Below are 19,735 nucleotides of genomic sequence, written 5' to 3' on the forward strand. Positions count from 1 at the left end.
AATTGCTGTGGCACTTAGCGGACATGCCGACAATGTTTGGGAAGTCTTGGCATTACATAGTACCACTTGTATTTTGCACAATGCGTATTTTTGTCATTCCCTGTGTACGGTCTGTCGTCTGCTACCAGCTATGTTGTACTGCTATCCCGTGCATGTGCACGGGTATGTATATATAATTTAAGCATATAAATATATAAATCGTCTCCTTTGAAGCTCTTCTAGCTGAAGAAGCTGCCGAAAGTAACCAAGAAAGGCTACAAGTAGGGTTGGGCATACAACCATACTTTTTTTCAAAGGAGTGTTTTTTATAGCCAAATTTCACGCTGATCACGAATCCGTTGAACTTTTTGACATAGGATGATGTCTTAGGTTGGTAAAATGCAAAAAATCAAAATGGCCACCAAATTTACCTACTTTTCAGGTAAAATTTGATAATTATGGCTTACTTGGGCATGTAATAATATTATGGCTTACTCAGACATACAAATTTGATAATTATGGCTTACTAGGGCATGTAATAATAATATTACATGCCCTAGTAAGCCATAATTATCAAATTTTACCTGAAAAGTGGGTAAATTTGGTGGCCATTTTGATTTTTTGCATTTTACCAACCTAAGAGGGTTGGGCACACATCGACTTTTTCTCCGTTGTCCCGTTGAAAGGAGTGTTTTTTTATGGCCATTTTTCACGCTGATCACGAATCCGTTGAAATTTTTGACCTAGGATGATGTTTGAGTAAGACATCATCCTCGGTCAAAAATTTCAACGGATTCGTGATCAGTGTGAAAAATGGCCATAAAAAACACTCCTTTCAACGGGACAACAGAGAAAAAGCCGATGTGTGCCCAACCCTAATAATATTTCATGCCCTAAGAAGCCATAATTATCAAATTTTACCTGAAAAGTGGGTAAATTTGGTGGCCATTTGAATTTTTGCATTTTACCAACCTAAGACATCATCCTATATCAAAAAGTTCAACGGATTCGTGATCAGCGTGAAATTTGGCCATAAAAAACACTCCTTTCAAAAAAAGTATGGTTGTATGCCCAACCCTAGCAATATATATATATATATATATATATATATATATATATATATATATATATATATATATATATATATATATATATTTTTTTTTTCCACCACTTGACACAGCATGGTCTTTCATTCTCATCAAGCAATGTCATACCCGTATTCGACCCCCGTGTTTGGGCCATTCATTGCCAAAGAGAGAATGTCTTGGAGGTAGATCCTGCCATTAGGTGTAATACTTTTCTCATTTTCAAAGTAACTGAAGGCTCCGTACTCAAGCACGCACCACCTCTGGTTGAAGTCTGCACAAAGCAACAAAGGGTCAGTTTCAACCGTTTCTCCTTTTTTGATCATTTCCACAAGACAGGTCCAGCTCTACATATTGCACAAATTAACTCACTACAGTAGGAATTCACAGAAAGGTTGAGTGGAAGGAAATTTTTCATTTTTGTCAAACAAACCATCCAAAATTTATCCCTCATACCATTGAATTCAAACATATTTGAGAGACAAATTAGATATTGCATAAGCAAGCCGTGTTAACAAGCACACATGGTTTACATTTTTGTGAGAACATAATATTAAGCAAAAAGGAAACGATACATTGTGTTTTCTAACCTCGAAACATATAATACTCACATTATTGTTCACTATTAAAAGTATAAATACAAAACCAGTTCAATTGGAGAATAAGAAAACTGTACTACTTGGTCAGTCAAATGTTGCGAGTTAAAACTCTGCTGCTTCTGGCAGTTTTAAGATTTTGGAGTTGGACAGATTCGGAAAACCAAGATATTCTCGGAAAAAAATATCAAGTCATGACTATTGTTGGCTCACTTACGATGCAAAAACCCAGGTGGCTCACTAATGACCTTCACAGAGAAAGTAATCTACACTGCCTTCAGAAAGTATTCACACCCCTCGAACTTTTCACGATTTGTTGTGTTAAAGCTTGAATTTAAAATGGATAAAATATATATTTTTTGTCACCAACCTCTACAAAATATCCCGTCATGACAAAGTGAAATCAAGTTTTTGGAAAATTTTGCAAGTTAATTAAAATTGAAAAGCTGAAATGTCTTGTGTCAATAAGTATTCAACCCCTTTGCTATATCACTTCAATTTTATCTCAGGTGCATCCAATTTCCTTTGATCATCCTTGAGATGTCTCTATAACTTGAAAGGAATCTACATGTGGCCACTTCAACTGATTGGACATTATTTAGAAAGAAACACATTTCTATATAAGGTACCACAGTTGACAGCACATGTCAGAGCAGAAACTCAAACATGAAGTCCAAGGAACTGTCCGTAGATCTCCGAGATAGAATTGTGAGGAGGCATATATCTGGGGAAGGGTATAAAACAATTTCTACACAGTGAGCTCCATCATTAGGAAATGGAAAGAATATGGAACTACCCAGACTCTTGCTAGAGCTGGCCGTTCAACCAAACTGAGCAACTGGACAAGAATGACCTTGGTCAGGGAGGTAATCAAGAACCCAATGACCACTCTGACAGAACCAGAGTTCCTTGGCCGAGATTAAAGGTGAGAAAAAAGACCCTGCCAGCAGGACAAGTCTCTGCAGCACTTCACAAATCTAAGCTTTATGCGAGAGTGGCCAGATGGAAGCCACTCCTGAGAAAAAGGCACATGACAGCAAGCCTGGAGTTTACAAAAAGGTACGTGAAAGAATCTGAGAGCATGAGGAATAAGATTTTGTGGTCTGATGAAATGAAAATTGAGCTCTATTGGCCTGAATGCGAAGCGCTGCATCTGGCGGAAACAGAGCACAGTTCATCATCCAAAAACATCATCACTATTGTGAAGCATGTTGGTAGCATCATGCTATAGGATGTTTTTCAATGGCAGGGACTTTCAGACTTGTTAGGATAGAGGGAACAATGAATGGAGCCAAATACAGGGAAATATTTGAAGAGAACCTGCTTCAGAGTGCAAAAGACCTGAGACTGCAGCAAAGATTTACATTGCAACAGGACAATGACTCCAAGCATTCAGCCAAAGTAACACTGGAATGGCTTCAGAACAAAAATGTGAAAGTCCTTGAGTGGCCCAACCAAAACCCAGACATGAATCCCATTGAGAATCTGTGGAAAGACAAAGATTGCTGTTCACCGACGCTCCCCATCAAACTTGACAGAGTTTGAGTAAATCTGAAAGGAAGAATGGGAGAAAATCCCCAAATCCAGATGTGCAAAGCTGATACAGACATATCCAAGAAGACTCGAAGCTGCAATCACTGCCACAGGCTCTTCCATGGGTTTTTGTGTCGATCAGTGACAAAAAATGTAAATTTAATCCATTTTAAATTCAGGCTGTAACACAACAAAATATGACAAAAGTCGAGGGATGTGAATACTTTCTGAAGGCACTGAACCTGCCATGCCTGGTCTGTTATGGAATGTTACAATCCACACTTTATGATCAAAGCCGAATGACTCGAGGAATGACTTAGATGGGTAATGACTGTAAATTCGTCCGCAGCCTGATGGAGTACTGCTCTCCCCTCTGGGCTGGTGCTCCTGCCTCCCACCTTTCTCGGCTTCACGCTGTAGAAACCAAGGCATTTCGGATCATTGGCATCTCCCGCAATGAGGCTGAGTCTTTGGGCCTCTCACTCATTCACCGCAGGTTGGTCGGTGGTCTTTCTGTCTTCTACCATCTCCTCCCCAGCCTCCCCCACCCCCCTGCTCTCTCTGCAATTTGTCCCCACCATATATTCCGCAGGGCGCTCAAGGTCCACCAACAACCCCCTTCTGGTAAAACTATCAAAATCACGAATCACTGCTCACCTTCACTCTTTCAATCCTCTTTTTCCCCACCTTTGGAATAAACTCCCACACTCTATTCATTCCCATTCTTCCCTCCAGGCCTTCAAAACAGCTGTTCACCACCACCTCGTATCATCCCAATTCCAAATCCTCCATCTTTTATACCCCCGATAATCCACCCAAGCCCATCTCCTGCAAATTCCCTGCTTTCCTTCCTGAAAGTCCCTGTAATGTCCATCTTGTATTCCCCATGTTCCCCGTCCCATCCCTCTCCTTTCCACAGATCTCCTAATGTCTCTGTTCCCCACTGTTTTGTCCTTCCTACTCCCTCCCCTCTTGTTTCATGCCCCCCCTTGATGTGCGTTGTGTGTTAGCTCTCATACGAGCCTCAACAAGGTATAGAAAAAAAAAGAAAAAAAATTAAAAGGTCACAGTAGTTGTAAGAATGTGTAATGTGTTAAAGTGTAGATTACCGAAGGAGAATACTAGAAACAATGTTTAAATGGAAAAATGCCGACAGGCAGCCAAAAACATGCATACAGGCATTTACCCTTTGTAAATATCACCTGCTGTGGATTACTGTGCATCAGACTGTGTCTCCTTCCCTGAGCCGAGTGTGTATCAGACTGTGTGTCTCCCTCCCTGAGTTGAGTATGTATCAGACTGTGTGTCTCCTTCCCTGAGCCGAGTGTGTATCAGACTGTGTGTCTCCTTCCCTGAGCCGAGTGTGTATCAGACTGTGTCACCTTCACCAAGTCGAGTGTGTATCAGACTGTGTCTCCTTCCCTGAGTCGAGTGTGTATCAGATTGTGTGCCTCCTTCCCTGAGTTGAGGATGTATCAGACTGGGTACACTACCCTGAGCCGAGGTTGTATCAGACTGCGTCTCCTTCCCTGAGCCGAGTGTGTATCAGATTGTGTGTCACCTTCCATGAGTCGAGTGTGTATCAGACTGCGTCTCCTTCCCTGAGCCGAGTGTGTATCAAATTGTGTGTCACCTTCCATGAGTCGAGTATGTATCAGACTGTCTCCTTCCCTGAGTCGAGTGTGTATCAGACTGTGTCCACCTCCCTGAGCTGAGTGTGTATCAGACTGTGTCCACCTCCCTGAGCTGAGTGTGTATCAGACTGTGTGTCTCCTTCCCTGAGCCGAGTGTGTATCAGACTGTGCACACTTCCCTGAGCCGAGTGTGTATCAGACTGTGTCTCCTTCCATGAGTCGAGTGTGCATCAGATTGTGTGTCACCTTCCATGAGTCGAGTGTGTATCAGACTGTCTCCTTCCCTGAGTCGAGTATGTATCAGACTGTCTCCTTCCCTGAGTCGAGTGTGTATCAGACTGTGTGTCTCCTTCCCTGAGTCGAGTGTGTATCAGACTGTGTGTCTCCTTCCCTGAGCCAAGTGTGTATCAGACTGTGTCTCCCTCCCTGAGCCGAGTGTGTATCATACTGTGTGTCTCCTTCCCTGAGCCGAGTGTGTATCAGACTGTGTCTCCTTCCCTGAGTTGAGTATGTATCAGACTGTGTCACCTTCCATGAGCCGAGTGTGTATCAGACTGTGTCTCCCTCCCTGAGCCGAGTGTGTATCAGACTGTGTCTCCTTCCCTGAGTCGAGTGTGTATCAGACTGTGTGTCACCTTCCCTGAGCCGAGTGTGTATCAGACTGTGTCACCTTCACCAAGTCGAGTGTGTATCAGACTGTGTCTCCTTCCCTGAGTCGAGTGTGTATCAGATTGTGTCCACCTCCCTGAGCTGAGTGTGTATCAGACTGTGTGCCTCCTTCCCTGAGTCGAGTGTGTATCAGATTGTGTCCACCTCCCTGAGCTGAGTGTGTATCAGACTGTGTGCCTCCTTCCCTGAGTTGAGGATGTATCAGACTGGGTACACTACCCTGAGCCGAGGTTGTATCAGACTGCGTCTCCTTCCCTGAGCCGAGTGTGTATCAGATTGTGTGTCACCTTCCATGAGTCGAGTGTGTATCAGACTGCGTCTCCTTCCCTGAGCCGAGTGTGTATCAGATTGTGTGTCACCTTCCATGAGTCGAGTATGTATCAGACTGTGTCTCCTTCCCTGAGTCGAGTGTGTATCAGACTGTGTCCACCTCCCTGAGCTGAGTGTGTATCAGACTGTGTCCACCTCCCTGAGCTGAGTGTGTATCAGACTGTGTGCCTCCTTCCCTGAGTTGAGGATGTATCAGACTGGGTACACTACCCTGAGCCGAGGTTGTATCAGACTGCGTCTCCTTCCCTGAGCCGAGTGTGTATCAGATTGTGTGTCACCTTCCATGAGTCGAGTGTGTATCAGACTGCGTCTCCTTCCCTGAGCCGAGTGTGTATCAGATTGTGTGTCACCTTCCATGAGTCGAGTATGTATCAGACTGTGTCTCCTTCCCTGAGTCGAGTATGTATCAGACTGTGTCTCCTTCCCTGAGTCGAGTGTGTATCAGACTGTGTCCACCTCCCTGAGCTGAGTGTGTATCAGACTGTGTGTCTCCTTCCCTGAGCCGAGTGTGTATCAGACTGTGCACACTTCCCTGAGCCGAGTGTGTATCAGACTGTGTCACCTTCCATGAGTCGAGTGTGTATCAGATTGTGTGTCTCCTTCCCTGAGTCGAGTATGTATCAGACTGTCTCCTTCCCTGAGTCGAGTGTGTATCAGACTGTGTGTCTCCTTCCCTGAGCCGAGTGTGTATCAGACTGTGTGTCTCCTTCCCTGAGTTGAGTGTCTATCAGACCATGTGTCTCCTTCCCTGAGTCGAGTGTGTATCAGACTGTGTCCACCTCCCTGAGACGAGTGTGTATGAGACTGTCGGTCTCCTTCCCTGAGTCGAGTGTGTATCAGCGTGTGCGTCACCTTCCCTGAGTCGAGTGTGTATCAGACTGTACACTGGTACTCATTTCGCTGTCCCCGGAAGGATGACAGGCTGAGTCAACCCCTGGTGTTATTTCAGTGGCCAACGGGCCTCAAATTCAGGACTCTAGGATCCCAAGCCACCACCCTAACCGCTAAGCCAACACCAGGCTACATTGCAGCAAGTCACGTGCACATGCATGCTCATGCTCACATCAGTCATGTGCACACACTCACGTGCCTGCTCACGTTCACATTCACATGCCTGCTCATGTACATGCTCACACTCACGTGGATATTCATTTTCACGCTAACATGCATACTTACAAGCATGCTCATACTCATGACAAGCCTCATGTGCACGCTCACACTCACATGCGCGCTCAGGTGCATGTTCACACTCACTTATGAACTCATGCTCTTATGCATGCTCACACGCAAATCACACTCACATAGTACCATTCTCCAAGTCACCTGAGACAAGGTAGCTTTAAAGTACTTTTGTGAGGTTTTGTATGAGTAAAGCTGAAGTTCCTCTATCTGGGATTTTATTCATGCATTGGATCGTGTTACTCATTTATTTGTGTCAGTCCCAGGGAGAAGAAAACTCAAACTGATGAACCGTCTTTTACGTCTTATTAATGATCCATCCTGTCCTTGCACCCGACTTGCTGAGTTAATTCCCAAAACCAGGTGAAATTTGAAATGTTGAATGCTTGTTTTGGATGTAAAACCTGTTTTAAGGCAAACTTACGCAAGTTATAAAACTTAAGTGCAAGCCTCACTAGATGCCAGTGTTATTCAAAGATAGGATGCACCATGACTTAAACAATCCTCATGATACACACAAACAAGCAAATACACATGGAAATGGGGAGGACATGAAATGTACAATCACAATGCAATCTCACAATGTACACTATGCCCTGGAATTGCATTTACCCTCTTTTGCTCGGCGTTCTGTTGGCAGTTTGCTCAGGGAGGCGGTTTTCCACAGGTAACCACAGCGGATGATCTTCGTTGTTTTTAATCTTGCAGTCTGCTCAGGAGGTCCTGTCATATTGATGACTAAGACAAAGAGGAAACCAAACAGTCAATGAGGCCACATTCGATATAATCATCAAATGGAACTAAAATATTTTTCAAATGCATATGATTAAGTAATTCATTAGTTCATGCAGTTATTTTGAAATCCTCATAATGACAAGTCTGACTATTTCTACTTTACAAATATTGGACGAAAATGAGAAGAGGCCAAAACACAAAAATGAACAGCTGTCATGTGCAAGCTGACTTTAAATATGCAATCTAAAGTTCAGGAGAAAATGGGAAATAACATCGCGTGAAATGACATGGCATGAAATGCCAAGGAATGAAATGAAATGGCATAAAATAACATGTTATGAAATGACATGGCATGAAATGACATGGCATGAAATGACATGGATTGAAGTAACATGGAATGAAATGACATGGCATGAAATAACATGGAATCAAATGACATGGCAAGAAATAACATCAGATGAAATGACATGGCATGAAATGACATGGCATGAAATGTCATGAAATGACATGGCATGAAATGTCATGAAATGACATGGCATGAAATAACATAGGATGAAATAACCTGGGATGAAATGACATGGCATGAAATTATGACATGGGATGAAATAACATGGGATGAAATAACATGGGATGAAATCACATGGAATGAAATGACATGGCATTAAATAACATGGGATGAAGTGACATGGGATGAATGACATGGCATGAAATAACATGGGATGAAATGACATGGGATGAAATGACATGGGATTAAATGACATGGCATGAAATGACATGGCATAAAATAACATGTCATGAAATGACATGGCATGAAATAACCTGGAATGAAATAACATGGCCTGAAATTACATTGGATGAAATAACATGGCATGAAATAACATGGAATGAAATGACATGGCATGAAATAACAAGGGATGAAATGACATGGCATGAAATAACATGTCATGAAATGACATAGGATGAAATGACACAGCATGAAATAACATGGCATGAAATAACATGTCATGAAATGACATGGCATGAAATAACATGTCATGAAATAACATAGGATGAAATGACACAGCATGAAATAACACGGCATGAAATAACATGTCATGAAATGACATGGCATGAAATAACATGTCATGAAATAACATAGGATGAACTGACACAGCATGAAATAACATGGCATGAAATAACATGTCATGAAATGACACGGCATGAAATAACATAGGATGAAATTACACGGCATGAAATAACATCGTGTGAAATGACACGGCATGAAATGACATAGGATGAAATGACATGGAATGAAATAACATCGCGTGAAATGACATGGCATGAAATGACATTGCATGAAATAACGGGATGAAATGACATGGCATGAAATAACATGTATAAAATGACATGGAATGAAATGACATGGCATGAAATAACATGGAATCAAATGACATGGCAAGAAATAACATCGGATGAAATGACATGGCATGAAATGACATGGCATGAAATAACATAGGATGAAATAACCTGGGATGAAATGACATGGCATGAATTGACATGACATGAAATGACATGGCATGAAATGACATAGGATGAAATGACATGGCATGAAATAACATGGGATGAAATTACATGGGATGAAATAACATGGGATGAAATGTTATGGAATGAACAACATCGAAACTCGTACCATTGAGGCGGTTTTGGAAAATAAGTTCCTTTTGTAAAAACTGTTCAGTCCTTGTGGGTTCTGCAAAGTTACTTGTCACTTCCATGGCATGTGCGACGTCTGCTCCACAGAATATAAGCGCCATAGTTTCGAGCAGGTCTGTCCCCATGACTGCTGCACAAAGGGCCTGCCAAGAGAGTCATGGAATAGATGAGCATTTCAGTTAGAGCATATTCTTAACTGCTTCAAGCGGCACTCGAGGTGTAATCAGATAAGGTCTAGGATAAAGGGCACGAAGCTCATCAAACTTCAAAATAAGTACAATATATGGGACATTTTTCACAAGTCTAGCTTCTCAATAGTCACAAACCTCATTAAGTTGCTCCTGCTGTCCAAAGAGTGGATGAACCTTCCGATACTTCCGCTCCATGTACTTGGCCAAAATGAAAGCCCGACGTTTTTCAGTTCCATCATGAATGGAAAGGGCCTCGCTGGGAGGAACGTTTGCCGCCCAGAATGAATTTGATCGTTGATTTCCGACAGTTTGAAACAACTGGGTAAAAAGTATGACAAATATTGAACAGGAGAATTTATAGTTACTAACACAGGTGAAGATGTTGTGAGAAGGGTGATAATTTCTGTTCCAACATAAATGTAACAATAGCTCCCTCTCATTAATTGGGCAACTGTACATTTTACAACAGACTGCATACAGATTTTTACAGGTGTTTGAGAGTGTAAGCACCTTGATAACCTCTCTTGTCCAAATGTCTTTGTCCATCTTGAGACTACGTACTTTGGAGATAGAAGCCCCTAAAAACCGATGTTCTCCTGAACATTGAAAGGGTTGAAGATAAGGTTACATTAACAGTGATTAGAGTTTGATGAGCATCAATCACCATGGTATATAAGGAAATACAAGGAACTTCAACACAGGAAGCCATCCTGACTTTGACTTATCAATACCACATTAATCCAATCTATCAGTTTATTGGCTAAATCTCCCTGGGGTGGGGATGGTGGTGGAAGACAACAGTGGGGGCAGGCATAGGGACATTACCAGGGCATTAATATATATTATATACTTAGTAGTATCTGGCTTAGCACGACCCACAGAATGCTGATTATATATATATATATATATATATATATATATATATATATATATATATATATATATATATATATATAGATATATATATATATATATATATATATATATATATATATATATATATATATATATATATATATATATATATAGATATATATATATATGTATATATATGAGGTGTGTTCAAAAAGTATCCAACCTTAATTTTTCGTGAGTAAACAAATGAAGCTAGGGAGGCATGGTTTGGTGCACGTATGTAGGCGATCCTAATCCGTATGCGTGAATATTTTCCCGCCTGCAGAAGCTGTCAGTCGCCGACAGACCTCCGATTAGTGAGGAAATGTAAGTGAGTGCCGTCGGATTTTCGTTTTTGACAAAATGACAGAAAAACTTGAGCAACGCTACTGCATAAAATTTTGGATAGGAGAGACGCAAATATATATATATATATATATATATATATATATATATATATATATATATATATATATATATATATATATATATATATATATATATATATATATATATATATATATATATATTTGCGTCAAACAGCCTCTGTGTACACGGGCCATCTGCGCCGGGATCTTATATCCTGCAAATGGCAGAAAAGTCTCTACAACTGTGTTCAGTGTAATTAATTGACAACTTTACCATTCCCCTAGGTTACCCCAAAATAGCAGAATTTGATGGCAACACGCTTGGGAAGCAGAAGGATGGAAAACATTTTTTTTTTTTTTTACCTTTATAAGAGTTTATTTATCATGAGTATGGGGAGAAAGGTGGATGGGAGATGCAAATCGGAAACAAACCATTCAAGTCAACAGACACAAGCAGGGAGAAGGGACACATAAATTTATATGTAAACAAAAATGAATAAATAACAATGCTAACCCCACTAGGTGCCACAGACAGCACTCTTATGAAACAATGGGGTAAAGCAGATGAGGACTTCTCTATGGCAAGATGAGTGATGTGCAGGGTGATGGTGCAGCTCAGGAACAGGAAGGTTGCAGGAGTGATGCGGTGGTGGCGGGGGATTATGAGGTGGTGTCAATGTTTCCAGAGAGCAGTCCTCTGTGAGCAAAGATGAAGCAGAGCGAGAGATGAAGAGAGCCAGAGGAGAAGAGTGAGAAAAAACAGAAAATGATGTTCTTTTCCAACTTGTCCCACTCTGACTGTCCACTCACATGTGCAGACCCAGCCCTCATGGAGACTCTGTACTTTTTTTCCCCAAGTTTCTTCACGGCGGGTCCGCCGGCCCACCCTTCATACCCTGGGACCACCTTTGCCTGTGGCGGGTCCCGTGATTGGCTGCCCGCTGCTTGTGGAAGGTGCCACACTGTGGTCCATCCTGCCCACAGGGCGGCCACAATAAAATATAGTCTTCCCTTATTCCATGCCCTATAGTACATTTTGCTGCCATGGCTTGTGGCACACTGGCCAGATAGATCGTGATTGGTCCTTTTTGAAACACAAATTACTTCCATTGTGTCTTGGTGCCGAAAGTCCTCACCTGGCCCCGCCCACTAACAAGAGATTTTTATGCATGCAATCTTACAGGGCAGTGCTGCTGATTGATAACCTGAACATCCCAAATTATCTAAGATGTTACAAGCTCTGTCAGGTGGGCAGCGATTCAGAAGTGAGGTCTGGCTAGGTAGTTTGAATATGGTATCAATGGTGGGGCGGAGGGATCAAAGTGGTGGAGATGATGCAGAGAAGGAGTTTGAAAGTGTTGTGTGTGCAGGAGACCAAATGGAAAGGAGACAGGGTGAAGAGGTTGGAAGGAGGATACAAGCTGTTGCATGTGGGTGGGGATGGAAGGAGTGAAGATATGGGAATATAATAGTATTGGAAGAGATCAACAAGCAAGTGGTCCCAGTGGAAAGATTGGAGGGATAGATAGTTTAGGTATGGGTGGTGATACAGAGGCAAATGGTTTGTTTTATGTCAGTGTACGGGTGACAACCGGGAAGGACTTGGGCAGAGAAGCAGGAATTCAGGGACACACTGGAAAGGATGCTGGGTTTGGTTGAGCTGGAGGTGATGCTGTGCATTGCGGGGAACTTTAACATGCACGTGGGAGTCGTGGAGCCAGGTGAAGAGGAATGTGTTGGTAAATTTGGTTGGGGAATGAGGAATAGAGAGGGTTCAGAGCTGGTGGAGCTGGTGGCAAGGAATGGCATGGCCAGAGCTGGTTCATCCTTTCAAAAGCAGGAAAGCCACAACATTACCGATATGAATGGACAACATAGAACAGAATTGGATTTGATGGTGGTAAGGAAGCAACAATTGTGGAGGGTTGAGGATTGTAACGCAGGATAGCATATTACCGCCAAGCACAAGCTTGTGTTGTTTGTGGTCCAGATGACGAAAAAGGAGGGAGGTTAAGAGCAGGGGTTGGAAGATGATTAGGTGGGAGAAGTGTAAGGGAAGCATCCTCAGAGAGGACAAGGAGAAGTTGGGGGTTTGGTATGAGCAACTCTGCGAAGAAGCAGAAGGTTTGGAGGATGAGTGTAAGAAGTACGGAGTGGTGTGTTTTAAAAATTTTTTATATACAATGTCAAGGCTCGTATAAGAGGTAACACACAGAACATATAACAAGGGGAGCAGGAAAGAAGAGGGATAGGAGAGGGAAGCACAAAACAGTGGGAAATAGACACATGAGGAGATCTGTGGAAGGGAGAGGGATTGGGCGGGGTACACAGGGAAAACAAGATGGACAATACAGGGACTGTTAGGAAGGAAAGCAGGGAATATGAAAGAGTTGGGTTTGAGGTGGACTAGCAGGGGTAGTCAAGATCATGTTTTTGAATGGGGGAAGCTAAGAGATGGTGGTGAACAGCTGTTTTGAAGACCTGGAGGGAAGAGTGCGATTGAAGAGAGTGTAGGAGTTTGTTCCAAAGGCGGGGAAAAAGAGGAATGAAAGAATGAAGGTGAGCAGTGATTTTGGTAGTTTAACCAGAAGAGGGTTGCTGGCGGACCTTGAGCACCCTGCGGAAATATTGGTGGGACTGATAGCAGACAAACTGGGGGGGGAGGCTGGAGAGGAGATGGTACATGACAGAAAGACCACTGAACTGCCTGTGGTGAGACAATGAGAGACCCAAAGACTTGGCCTCATCGCAGGACATACCAATGATCTTAAATGCCTTGGTCTCCACACCATGAAGCCGAGAAACTTGAGAGGCGGTGGCACCAGCCCAGAGGGGAGAGCAGTACTCCATCAGGCTCTGGATGAAAGCTTTGTATGTGGTCAGGAGCTCAGGTGTGCCAAGGAAGAACTTTGCATGATGGAGGATGCCCAATCAATGACTGGATTTGGAGGCCAGCTTGGAGATGTAGCTTTCACAAGAAAATCATGGCAGATAGCAGGGCCCAAAAATTTGAATGAAAGGACTTCTTCAAGAGGATGGTTGAGAAAGTCGGTAGGGGTCATGAGAAAGTAGATGGTCCTTTCGGAGAGACATAGTGAGAGTGTAAGATTTGTCAGGATTGAAAGACATGTTTCACGTGTTGGACCATCTTGTGATGTTATCCAGATCTGCAGAGAGCGAAGAAGCTGCTGCTTGCTGATCTGAATGATGACAGATGGTACGGCAGAGGGTGGAGTCATCAGCAAAGCGATAGAGGATTTTCCAGAGAGTCAAAGAGATCATTGATAAAAACCAGAAAAAGAACAGGGCCCAGAACGCTGTCTTGAGGAACTCCCGCCTGAACAGGAAAAGGGGACGAGAGAATTCCATGAAGGGCCACACGTTGACTGCGACAGGCGAGGAAGTCTGTGAGCCAAGAGTGGAGATTGCTGTGGATACCATAGGAAGAGTTTCATGAGCAGGACAGGGTGCCAGACCGTGTCAAAAGCATGTGATCTGTCTCGGGAGATGGCTCTGATCTCATGTTTGGCATTGAGGATCTCCATCCATTGTTGGGAGAGTAAGGGCAGCAGCATGTTCAGGGGAGAGTAACCAGGTCTGAATCCGAATTGATGATCGGAAATCAGGCCATTGGAAAAGAGGAAGGATTTAATGTCGGAAGCGAGGATGGATTCCATAACCTTGCTGATGATTGGGAGAGGGTTGATTGGTCTGGAGTTGCAAGGATCTGTTTTTGCATCTTTTTGTGCAGGGAAGTGATGTTTGCTGATTTCCAAGCAGAAGGCAGATGACCTTGAGCAAATGAGAGGGTGAATAGAACAGAGAGAGGGTGAGCAAGAGCAGCAGAGCAGGTTTAGAGGACACATGGGTTGATGGGTTTGGGATGTTTAGAAAGCAATGGATTTGGCAAACAGGATTTCGAAGCAAACACAGAGTTTAGGCATTCAGCCTTTTCATGTGCAGTGTCAGCTGTGCAGCCATTTTAGGTAAGGGAGGGGATAGAGGGCGAACAAACACCAGAAGCAGACTTAACTAGATGCCACCAGGATTTGGAGGAGGGAGACAGGTTTGAGAGTTCAGACTTGAGATTCGAAAGATGTTGTTTCCTGGCTCTCCTCGGGGTAGACACACACTTGTTATGAGCTTTCTGGAAGGAAATGAGATTGCCTTCAGTTGGATTTGCCTTCCATGAGGCGAAGGCAAGTTGTTGCAGGACAACTGCCTCGCCATCGGCTTCAGTGTACCAAGGGCGGGAGGAAGGGTAGGACAACTGAAGACGAGATGGGATAAATCTGTGCATGAGAGAAGGCAAATATCTTTGAATGAATTCCCAGGAGAAGTTGATGTCAGAGAAAGTGGAGATTGGAGACCAGTCTGTAAGTTTGATGTCTGCTTGAAGCCCCTGCCAGTCGGCCTGAGTGAAATGCCAGACTCGACGGTGTTGAGGTGGTTCTCAAATAACAGCCTGGGAGATGTTTACTTTGACAAACATGTGGTCAGATGACCCGATTGGAGCAAAGGAAGAGCAGCAGATATTTTCTCGGAAATTGGTAAAAATTAGAATTGCAGAAGTTTTGGGAATTTAGGAATCGTTTAGGGGAATTGCAGAAGTTTTGTGTGGAAGGACATCAGGAAAGGGTGCATCATTGAGGGATAGAAACCAGGTATGGTGGATGTCGGAGGTAGCGAAGGTAATTGGTGAAAAGAAGGTGGTTTGGAAGGGAATAGAGAAGATCAAGGATAGGGGGAGACAGCCAAATGCAGGTTTGCTGTCCCTGCATGGGCAGCCAAAAGCAGCAAGGAGAGCTATGGATAAGATGAGGAATGATATGGAAGAGGAGGTGCACAACAAGTTGGAAGAGGATGGTGGGAGAAAGATGATATATAAATGGGCTCGAGACAAGGTTGGGGATAAGGACATGAAGGGGTGGGAGGCTCATGACAGACAGGAGGGCAGCATTGAAGGTATGGGAAGGGTATTTCAAAGAGCTGTTGAACTGGAAAGGAAGCAATGGTGAGATAAAGCCACCATGTTATGCAGTGGGGAAAGTGGAGTTTGTGGAGATCACAGAGGAGGAAGTTTGGATGGCACTGAAAAGGATGAAGAAGGGAAGAGCGCCAGGCATTGATGAGGTATGTACAGAGATGATAATTGCAGCAGAATAAGTCAGTCAGTTGGACGAAGAGGCTGTTGAACATATGTATGAGATAGGGGTCGATAGGGGTCGATTAATTGTGAAGATATGGAAGGGGAAGGGCGATGTTCAAGATCTGAGGAAGTACAGGCACATTACACTCCTAAGTCATGTAACAAAGTTGCTGGAGATGATTCTTCATGGGAGGATAAGGAAGAGTGTGGTGATGGATATCAAAGAAAAGCAGCAGAGGTTTTGAAAGGGTAGGGGGGGACAATGGATGGGATGTTCGCACTGAGACAGCTGGTGGAGAAGAGGTTGGAGGTGCAAGGTGAGATGCCATTGGGATTTGTGGACCTACAGAAGGCCTATGACTCTGTCCCTAGAGAAATGGTAATGGTGACAATGAGATGGATGGGAGTGCCGGAAGCAGAATTCACGTTGGTGGAAGGCATGGATGTACAAGGGAATGAAGAGAAGAGTTTTGGTTGGTCCTGGGCTGTCTGAGGAGTTTAGCATGAACATCAGTTTGAGGCAGGGAAGCTCTCTCTCAGCCCACTCATGTTTATCATTGTGATGGAGCTGGTAAGCAGGAAGGTGAGATTGAGGGGTAGCATGCGGAGGATGCTGTCTGCAGATGATCTGGCTGTTTTGGTGGAGAGTGAGCAGGAGATGGAGGAAGTACTGGGGGAGTGGAAGGAGGCATTTGGAAAGAATGTACTGAAGATGAGTATGGAGAAGACTGAGGTGATGTGGGTCGGGAAGCAGAGGAAATAAATTAATATCAGGTTAGAGGGGAAGGAGATCAGGCAGGGAAATAGGTTTGAGTATCTGCGAGGAACAGTGACCAGGGCTGGTAAATCTGAGGTAGAGGTGCGGCCGAGGATTCAGGTGGGTGCAAAGGCATGGAGGAAGGTAGGGGGAGTAATGTCAGACAGAAAGATATCAAGAAAATTGAAAGGGAAGGCTCTGATGTCATGTGTAATGCCGGCCTACCTTCATGGCCTAGAGATGGTGGCACTGACAGAGATGCAACAATCGAGGCTGCAGGTTTGTGAGAACAACTGAGTCAGGAGGATTGCGGGAATGAAGAGGGTGGATGAACTGAGGGAGGAGAATGATGTGCAGACGAGCTTGATGGGGAGATTGGTGAAATGCTGGCCGAGATGAGCTGGACACTTGGTGTGGATGGAGGAAGAGAGAATGGCAAATGAAGTGGATCGATTAACGGAGCAAGTGAGGAGGAAAAGATGGAGACCACGGTTGAGATAGGAGCGTTGTGTGAGGAGGGATATCCATAATCAAACGGGAGACCAAGAAGGAACCCAAATAACTAAAGAGTAAAGATGGAGTTATCAGGAGGAACCTGGATAGGATTCGCGTTTCAGCTACTACTCCACAACCCTCAAATCCTGCCAAGTGAGCCTTACAGAAAACTTTTTTGCAAGAATTCACTTCTCCTTCGAGAGGTAAATAAGGAAAGAGAGAGAAATAGAGAGTGAAAGAGATGAAAGAGAAGAGAAAAGCACGAATTAGAATGAATAAAGAGAATTTTGAAAAAATAGAAAGTATGAAAGGAACAAAGAACAAAGATGTCGGGAAGAACCTGGATAGATGGAGTTCAGCAGTTACTCCCCAGGATCAAACACAGCAACATGTAAAAGCTTCCGAAGGTCGGGGTGGTTGGAGAGTGGAGGGAGTTGGCCGAGTATCATGGTCAAGGCAGGGCAGAAGCTTTGTGCCATCGGACCTCACCACTTCCAAAGGGAAGAGGCGAAGGAGGAGAATGAGGAGAACTTTCCCTGACTATAATGTCGATAAATTAAATACACTACCTCCTCAGAAACACATGAAACAAGGCAACTTCCTCGGACACTTCTGCGATACATGGCAATCTAGACAACTTGAAACACACAGACCATGTTACACTTACCAGTCAAGCTATGACTGTAACATTATATATAGATTGACTCCTCTCATGCTCTTCTCGCTGAAGAAAGCTGCATAAAGCAACCATGAAAACCGACACAAGATAAGCCCTTTTCTGTTTCAAACTCTACCCAGGTTCCTCTGCAGTGGCAATACATTCACAAGTCGCAAATGCAGGAAAATCCCAACGCTACACCCTCAAGCCCCCCTCCTCAACTGCTCGACAGGTTTCAACACTTATTGATGAGTCATCAGTGACAACATAGACAGAAACACACACTACCATGGCTCCCAAGTATGTACCACAAGCAATGTCAATCCATCCATCCATCCATTAGGACCATACTCTGTGCAGAGTGTTGGTGCTGCCGAAGCACTCTCCTTGGCTATTGGGAACAATCCTGGACGGGTCACCACTCCAACACAGGATACCAGCATGCTGGCACTCATTTTGCTGACCTCGGAAGGATGACAGGCAGAGTCAACCCCACCTGGTATTAATTAAACAGCCGAGCATGCCTGGGTTTTGCAAAAAGTCACGTGAAAGACTCTGAGAGCATGAGGCAAAATATTCTGTGGTCTGATGAGACAAAAATTGAACTCTTTTGGCCTGAATGAAAGCACTACGTCTGGCGGAAACCGAGCACAGCTCATCACCCATCTAACACCATCCCTACCGTGAAACATAGTGGCGGCAGCATCATGCTATGGGGGTGCTTTTCAGTGGCAGGGACTTGTAGACTTGTAAGGATATAGTGAACAATGAATGGAGCCAAATACAGGCAAATCCTTGAGGAGAACCTGCTTCAGAGTGCAAAAGACCTTCGACTGTGGCTAAGATTTATGTTCCAACAGGACAATGACCCAAAGCATAAAGCCAATGCAACACTGGAATGGCTTCAGTACAAGAATGTGAAAGTTCTTGAGTGGCCCAACCAAAACCCAGACTTGAATCCCATTGAGAATCTGTGGAATGCCTTGAAGATCGTTTTTCACCTCCACACCCCATCCAACTTTACAGAGTTTGAACAAATCTGCAAGGAAGAATGGGAAAAAATTTCCCAAATCCAGATGTGCAAAGCTGATACTGATGTAACCAAGAAGATTCGAAGCTGTAATCGCTGCCAAAGGCTCTTCTACAAAGTACTGACTCAGGGGGTTCAACACTTATTGACGCAACACATTTCAGCTTCTAATTTTTAATCAATTTGTAAAAAATTTCTGAAAAGAAAATTCCACTTTGTCATTGTAGGTATTTTGTGTGGATCGGTGACGAAGTTTTTACATTTAATCCATTCTAAATTCAGGCTGTAACACAACAAAATGTGACAAAAGTCACGGGATGTGAATACTTCATGACCGGACTGTATGTGTGTTGTAATCATATTCTATTTGGCAGTTGGGTTTTTAACTCGTAAACAGACATAAATCATCATGGAAACATCTATAGATCATTTTTGATACATCAAGAACATCCTGTCAAACTTGCTTCTAAGTAAATACGTCACTTGAGTGCCTGTGACGTTAATTTATTTATTTATTCAAATTGGTTGAAGACTCTCTAAGTATTGCAGTTAACACTGTTTAACAACATGTCATGGTCCATGAACTGGTTAATAAGAGATTTAATGGGAATACAAAAGAATGAAGGATTACATGCACATGCATGTTTTCAATGGCACACCACTTACTTTAAAAGAAATGAAGAGCTGGAAAAAGAAAAAAAATTAAGCCCTTCACTTATGGCTCATCTCCATTTTAATGCAGCCCTCTTTTATCTCTTCCT

The 19,735-nt window shown here is 43.4% G+C and overlaps 1 protein-coding gene across 10 annotated transcripts in view; it reads right to left on the minus strand.

Moving 5' to 3' along the window:
• Positions 1-19,735, minus strand: part of LOC147018701 (arf-GAP with Rho-GAP domain, ANK repeat and PH domain-containing protein 1-like) — a 171,062-nt gene that overhangs the window by 54,915 nt on the left and 96,412 nt on the right. For all 10 annotated transcript variants that reach the window (XM_085898650.1, XM_085898648.1, XM_085898644.1 and 7 more), the window contains 5 exons: positions 10,134-10,219; positions 9,759-9,941; positions 9,410-9,575; positions 7,618-7,743; positions 1,194-1,338 (listed from right to left, as the gene is read on the minus strand). In XM_085898650.1, the coding sequence (XP_085754776.1) occupies positions 1,194-1,338; positions 7,618-7,743; positions 9,410-9,575; positions 9,759-9,941; positions 10,134-10,219 (706 nt within the window). The remainder of the gene's footprint in view (positions 1-1,193; positions 1,339-7,617; positions 7,744-9,409; positions 9,576-9,758; positions 9,942-10,133; positions 10,220-19,735) is intronic.

This window comes from Eptatretus burgeri, chromosome 10 (assembly GCF_056783735.1).
Source record: "Eptatretus burgeri isolate ZD-2024b chromosome 10, Ebu_testis_v1, whole genome shotgun sequence".
Lineage (NCBI taxonomy): Eukaryota > Metazoa > Chordata > Myxini > Myxiniformes > Myxinidae > Eptatretus > Eptatretus burgeri.